We start from the raw sequence: 7304 nt of genomic DNA on the forward strand, positions 1-7304 counted from the left end.
TCTCTCGAAGTAGGCCCAGTCGTGGATAATGTCTTCCTGGACAATCATCACCCACATCCGGGGCTCCGTGTAAGACCCCTCTGGGGCTTCTCTCACGGGGACTCTCACACACACTCACACACACACACAACACACACACACACACACACACACACACACACACGCTCACCACACACACGCTCACCACACACACACACACATGCACACGCACTTGACTTTCTCGAGGTATGCCATGCCGTTTGCAATCTGCGATCCCCAGAGCACGCGCTGGAAATCCGAAACGCTGTCGCGCTTGTGCTTTTGGAAATAGCCTTGCAGTGTGGGGGATGGTGATTGTGATGGTGGATGGGGGGTGGTGGTGGGAGATGATGTGAGGCGGAAGCACTAGGTTTGAGGCATATGTGTAAATGTGTCGAAACCGTTGTAAACACACACACACACACACACACACACACACACGCAGACACACAAACACACACGCAACACAAACGCGCACTGCCTGCTCCAACATGGTGCATCCAACTCACTCTCGAGGGAGCCGTTTGGGACGAGTTCCTGGACAATCATGAGGTTTGGCTGCTCAACAATGCCAAGCAGCTGCACAATGTTCGGATGCTTCAGCGTCGACATCAGCTGCGCCTCGCGCAAGAACTGCACGTGGTGGTGGTGGTGGTGGTGGTGGTTGCATGGTGATGAATGGGTTGGTGGTGGTGATAGTTGTGGTGGTGGTGAATGAGGTGATGGTGATAGTGGGGCGTGGCGAGTGTGGTGAGGGTGAGCAACAGGTCAAATCCCAGTGCAGAGAACATACATACACGGACACATACACACACGCATACGAACACGCATACACGCACGCGCACACGCACATGCACACTCTCTTTTTCACACACACACACACACACATTGACAAAACAACACAATGGCGCTTGTGTGCACGTACGTCGTCCTTTGAGCCCATGCGTTCTGGCTTGATGGTCTTGACGGCGACCTTCACCTGCCGTCCGTCCTTGCACATCCACGTCCCGCCGTACACGGCTCCAAACTCGCCAGCACCAAGCTCGCTGCCAAGGTGCAGCGCGCTGTACCTGCAGCAGCCAATGGTGGCGATGGTGGTGGTGATGGTGATAGTGGTGGCGTGAGAAACGGAAGTGTATGTGCGTGCGTGTGCGTGTGCGCGTGCGTGCGTGTGCACAGGACAGGTTGCCCAAGGTGGACAAGGACTAAGGTATTGTGTGCAGATGAACACTTGAGCCAGAAGCATGTTCACGTCCTCCCCCAACAACAAATACAAGAGAACAACAGCATGGGAACAGCGATATGCGAGCAATAATAGCATGTTAGCCACGACGCGTGTTCGTACTGGATGATGTTGATGGCGTCGCGGGACACCTGCGCTTGCTGCGACTAATGCCAGACACCGACAACAACATTGGTGGTGGATGAGACGGTGGTGTAGTGGTGAGGTTTGCGTGGGGAGTAGACATGTTAACAGCACGATTGAAGACAGAAGCCTGGCGGGACAAGTCAAGTCATGATGTGCGACTGTGTCCACGATAACAAGAGCAGTAACTATCATCACTGCCACCATCGTAATGACCCCATCACCATCACCATGCTCACCAATGCCCTGTCAAGGTCGTGCATGTGGTTGTAGTCCTTTGCGTCGTGCGCACCAACACGCGCCTGCTGCTGCTGTCCCGATGCGCGCGCGTGTGTGCGTGGCGCCTCGTAGTGCACCGGCTCCTGCGCTGACGACGCTGATGATGATGATGATGATGATGATGATGATGATGATGATGATGATGATGATGATGGTGGTGGTGGTGGTGGCGGTGGTGGGCCGTGAGTGAGGGGTACCGAGTTGAGTTGCGTGAATACAAGCAACGCTTAGCTGCTCATGCATCATTCTTGGTGCCCATTACGCAGCTGCCATCACCACTACCATCATCACCACCTCAAACTGCCAACACGTTGAGTTCAATCCCACCTGCCGAGTCGAGGCTCCCCGTGGCATAAACTGACATCGAATCCTGCGTCAGACCAGGGCTGTGTGTGTAGTGCAATGTTGTGCGTGTTGTCAGGGGCAAGGGTGAGTCAACTCTAACGTGCTTCAACACACACACACACACACATATGCACACACCGACACACACGCACACCGACACACACGCACCACAACCACAACCATCGCCTCACCCCTTCTGTGATCGCTTGCAATATTTCCTGAGGACGCACGGCAGCCCGTCCGCCTTGGTGCTGTAGTAGTGCACCAGGTCAGCAAGCGCTGTGATCATGGTGATGATGATGGGGATGGTTGTAATGGGTTGTGAGTAGAATGAGATTGGGAAACAGACGATCACAAACACGTGTATGCACTGACATGTGCATGTGTTCACATGTCAGTGTGTATGTGTGCGTGTACGTGTTATGTGCATGCGATGCGCGTGTGGTCAGTGTGAAGTGCGTACATGTGTGCGTGTGATGTACATAAAAGTGTATGTGTACGTGTGTGTACGTGTGTGTGTGTGTGTGTGTGTGTGTGTGTGTGTGTGTGCGTGTGTGTTTCGTACAGTGGCATCCCGGGCCGTCGTCAATAAAGTAGAGACTGTCGCGCGAGTTGAACTGAATCTGCACACAGCGACAGACATGGCAGAGGTGGGAGAGGCAAGGACAGTGAGGTGGTGGTGGTGGGTTGCCGTGTGTGGTGGCGCACCTGAGGAGAGGAGTAGTGGCAACAGGATGTTTCACACGAGTACGCACACAACACAATACAACACACAACACCACACCACACCACACCACACCACACCACACCACACCACACCACACAACACAGCACAGCACGGCAGCGTGTCTGTGTACCTGGAAGTGGAACATGGCCTGGTCGAAGCACGTGGTCAAGATGAAGTTTCCAGACGACGGCGAAAACCTGAAACGATGGTAGTGGTGGTGGTGGTGGTAACAGCAAGGTGTGTGGTTAAAGCACATCAGACCAGCTTGTAGTTCAGTCCGAAGGCATGCACTAACACTAAGCTCGCAGACCATCATACACACAACGTCCAAAACACCCATTGACAACGCCACACCATACAACCCCTATCATCCACAGCACGTGCGTGAGTGCGCATGTACGTATGCATGCAGACACATGCGCGAGTGCAGACCTGACGAGGAAGAGGCCGTCCTCAAGACCGTAGATGGAGATGATGTTCTCGGCAGCGGTGCGCGTCAGCTTTCCGTGGTACCAAACCAGCTCAAGCAGCGCGGCAGCACGCTCCATCGAGTGCCCTGTTGGCGCCGTCGTCATGTTGGTGGTGTGTTGTTGGTGGTGTGTTGTGTGGAGGTGGGTGATAGAAAGGCATGTGAGTGTGAGTGAAGCAGAGCGTTGCGCACATCGAGAAGAAGAAGTCTGTGCACTCGTGCATGCCCACCAAATCACCATCCATCATCATCATCGTTACAAATCAGTCTGCAACGATCAGAATCACGCCTGCAACGATCACAATGAACGTTGCGTTGGGTTCGCACCGTCCTCAATGTCCGACAGGATCCTGCACGCCTCCGAGTTGCCGAGACGCGCAGCAACCTGGCGCGGCGTCTCCTGTCAACGCAAACACACACACACACATAGTTATGCAGATGTGAGAGGTTGGTGTAAGTATATCGCACTCAACAAGACCACCAGCACCACCATCATCAACCACCAATCACCAACATGCCACTCACGTCCACCACTCAACGATAATTGGTACCGACCGCGTCGATGGTGATTGCCCTAACGTCACCGCCGCGCTGGATGAGCTCACGGATCATCTTCGCATTCCCGTTGGCAGCAGCAAAATGCAGCGGCGTCCACCCCTAGATGGTAGGTACGTTGGATCGTCGATTGTGTGGTTTGTGGCGGGTTGGTTTGTGTGGTGGTTGGTGGTTGGTTAACAACCGCAACAACAGGTAGAAAGTGAGAAAGTGGTGGTGCATGAACGAGTACGCACGAAGTCACACTTGCAAATCCACCACCACCACCATCATCATCACATCATCACCATCACCATCACCATCACCATCACCATCACCATCACCATCACCATCACCATCACCACCATCATCATCATCATCATCATCATCATCATCACCACCACATCCCCCAAAGCGTACAAAAGAGTCTGCGGCGTTGACGTCTGGGGTACCGCGGCCCGACAGCAGCCGACGCGTGCACTCGATGTGATCGCATCGACAGCTCTCGTGCAGCGGCGTGCGCCCTGCCATTGTGTGTGTGTGTGTGTGTATGTGTGTATGTGTGTGTGTGTGTGTGTGCGAGTTGAGGCGCATTCGTACATGTCTCTGCTCTCTTCCATTAACAACTGCTACACCACCACCACCACCACCACCACCACCACCACCACCACCACCACCACCACCGCCGCCGCCGCAACACACACCCTGCCTGCATTACCAAGTGCGTTCTTGGCGTTTGTGTCCTTGCCGCCAGAATATTTCCTGTGCACACATACACACGTGCAAATGCCAGCATATGAGCGTGGGTGAGCTGACCACGACAACAAAACAACACATCGACCACACCACTCGTCCACTTCAACCACAAACGCCACTGCCAACCGCGCACCCGCCACTGTTCCTCCCCCCCCCCCCATCACACCACCGCCCCTGTCAGTGTCATGGTACTTACGAGACGGCGCCCGCGTTGCCTGACGCGGCTGCGTCGTGCAGTTTCGTGTTCTTCTCCTTCAGCCCGTGCCTACAGATGTGTAAGAGTGTGTGTGTGTGTGTGAGTGTGTGTGTGTGTGTGTGTGCATGTATGTTTGTTGTGTGAGTTGGATGCTGGCAACGAAGGGGTCATGAGCAATCACACGACTGCGCATTATGAGCGCGTGTGTGCGTGTGGCTGTAAGCACGCAATGGGTGACGACCTTGGTGGGCGGACGGGCAGGTGCTTGCCAAGGACACAGGGCAGGCCATCCGGCAGATGCGAGTAGTGCTCAATCAAGTCATCCAAGCCTGTGTGTGTAAGTGTGTGTGTGTGTGTGTGTGTGTGTGTGTGTGTGTGTGTGTGCGTGCGTGCGTGTGTGTGTGTGTGTGTGTGTGTGTTTGTGAATGTCTCAATAACTCGGCACCGCACGATCCAACCCCTCCCCCTACAAGCACACACACACACTCTCTCCCTCCTCCAGCTTCGTTTATCTGCTCACCTTCAAAGAGTGGGCCGTCGTCGATACTGAACCAGCACTGTTGCGGAAATTCACCACACCAACGAACCAGCAGAGCATCAAGAAAAGGTGAGCTATAGCATTTGATGGACAGACCGTTGATTGATGACGCTCAGCATGACACCCCAACACACACACACACACACACACACACACACACACACACACACACACACACACACACACACACACATCTGTTTCTTTTCCATCCTCACTCCAATTCCCGTCCCCCCCCCTCCCACCGCCCTGCTCCACCCCTGGCTGCTCATCAAAGTGTCCGCGCACCTCGCCCTGGTTGCGGATTTGAAAGTGAAGCACGTTGCGCTGTGCGACGAGCGAGAGCACGTAGTTGCCCGGGGTGGAGGTGCTTGTGCGGATGATGAACGTGCCGTCGTCGGGGGACGACGTCATCAGGGCTTCTGCCCTGCTACGACCCAGTGAGCCATGAAAGAAGGACTGCTCGCACGACAACCCGGCCATGATTCCTTGCTTAAGCTGTCGGGGATGAGGGCAACAGGGATTGCAACGAGAAGGGATGGATAAGGGAGTAGGTGAGAGAGGAGAGTGGGTGGGAAAGGGATGGCAGGGAAGAGATGGCGCGGATGCGATGGGCAGCACACAACATTCGACGCTGCGACCGCCACAGCACACGCACACGCACACACCAGTCCCGCAGACAACACCAACACCCACCACAAACACAAACACACCTCGGCTGCGTGTGAAGACGCGTAAACGTGCAGAAGAGGCGCAGACGAAGCGCGCGTGCGTGAGTGGCACACACCGCAGACAAGCAGCGAGGCAGCGAGGAACAAGAGGGCTGGACAAGCAAGCGACGAGAAGGGTGCTGTGTGGGGGCAGGACACGAAGCAGCAGGACACGAAGCAGTCGGGAAGTGTGAAGTGAGAGATGTGAGAGATGTGTGGGCGTTGTTGTGCGTGAGAGTCGCTGTTGTCCCACACACACAAAAACAACAACAAACAAAACAAAACACCGCCAAGCAAGCAAGGTAGAGGAAATTTGGTTGGAGATGTCAACCAATTATCGCGATCCTCTCGCTCGCTGCGGCTTGTCGTGTCGCGTCCAGCACCGTTCCGCGGGCGTTGTGCGAGCGGGAGAGTGCTGTCGTTCATCCTCACTCGTCTGCACACAACCCCCCCCCCCGCGCCTCTCCGACATCAGTCCATCCACAGACGCATCAGTCGACCGACCGACACGATGATCCGGAGACGTGGGCACAAGCGTAAAGGAAGCCAGGATGCAGGTGGTGCGGCAGGGAACGATGGCGGTAAGGACAAGAAGGGCGGCGGAAAACACAAAGCGTCGTCTTCTTCATCATCGGCGTCAGCACCAACCACGACAAAGGTTGGCGTGCCCACCTCAAAGTCGGCGTCGTCGCTGCTGTCGTCCATGTCGCCGTCCTCGGCAGCACACAGCGCATCACCGTCGTCATCACCTGGGCTTGGGTGGCGCAGGCGAAAGACCTCCGGCGGCCAGTCCGATGCGCTTCTGGAGAAGGCGCGACAGCAGCTGAAACAGCAGAGGCTGATGGCGCAGCAGGAGAGCGGCGCCGAAAACGGTGGTGACAACCATGGCCCGCTCACGCCAACGCTACAGCAGGTTGAGGCTATGAATGACGTTGAGCTTCGCGAACACATCTTCGTCAACCTTCAGGACAGCAACACCTTTGCCGGCTGGCGTCGCTGGGCCATCAGGTGCGTGCGTGTGCGTACTTTTGCGTGCATGTTTGTGAGCGCGTGCATGCTTGCGTGTGTTTGCCTGTAGGATCCTTTGTGCTTGGGTATGTAACCTTTCTCGCCACTGACACGTGCATTTGTCGCATTTCATTCAACAGGGAGTTCTGCACAACTGGAACGCTGCAGAAGATGCAAGCCGGCGACGTGTTTGCATGGTGAGCGCGTATGAGTGGATATGGCTTGTGCTTTTGTGCGTGCGTGTGTGTTGGCTTGTGCTTTTGTGCGTGCGTGCGTGAGTGTGTGTGTGTGTGTATGTGTGCGTGTGTGTGTGCGTGCGTGTGTGTGTGTGTGTGTGTGTGTCGTGTGTGCGTGTGTGTGT

General features: G+C 55.4%; 2 protein-coding genes across 2 annotated transcripts in view; one reads left to right on the forward strand and one right to left on the reverse strand.

Annotated features, from left to right (window-relative positions):
• Positions 1 to 47: 47 nt before the first annotated feature.
• On the reverse strand, positions 48 to 6219 carry PTSG_10626 (uncharacterized protein; the record flags this gene model as incomplete). Its single annotated transcript, XM_004988104.1, has 20 exons — positions 5939 to 6219; positions 5514 to 5723; positions 5211 to 5247; positions 4932 to 5019; positions 4691 to 4759; positions 4457 to 4500; positions 4159 to 4262; positions 3760 to 3861; positions 3532 to 3604; positions 3168 to 3291; positions 2866 to 2932; positions 2574 to 2631; positions 2200 to 2287; positions 1991 to 2049; positions 1624 to 1760; positions 1364 to 1407; positions 944 to 1088; positions 528 to 651; positions 208 to 311; positions 48 to 86 (listed from the first exon to the last, which is right to left on the reverse strand). The coding sequence occupies exons 2-20, from the start codon at positions 5706 to 5708 to the stop codon at positions 48 to 50; spliced, it is 1701 nt and encodes a 566-aa protein (XP_004988161.1). The 5' UTR covers positions 5709 to 5723; positions 5939 to 6219.
• Positions 6220 to 6446: 227 nt separating this feature from the next.
• The window catches only part of PTSG_10627 (uncharacterized protein), a gene marked incomplete at both ends in the record, with an annotated part of 3692 nt that continues 2834 nt past the window's right edge, over positions 6447 to 7304 (forward strand). The window contains 2 exons of the mRNA XM_004988105.1: positions 6447 to 6943; positions 7084 to 7140. Of these exons, the coding sequence (XP_004988162.1) occupies positions 6447 to 6943; positions 7084 to 7140 (554 nt within the window). The remainder of the gene's footprint in view (positions 6944 to 7083; positions 7141 to 7304) is intronic.

This window comes from Salpingoeca rosetta (genome assembly GCF_000188695.1).
Source record: "Salpingoeca rosetta unplaced genomic scaffold supercont1.38, whole genome shotgun sequence".
Classification (NCBI taxonomy): domain Eukaryota; class Choanoflagellata; order Craspedida; family Salpingoecidae; genus Salpingoeca; species Salpingoeca rosetta.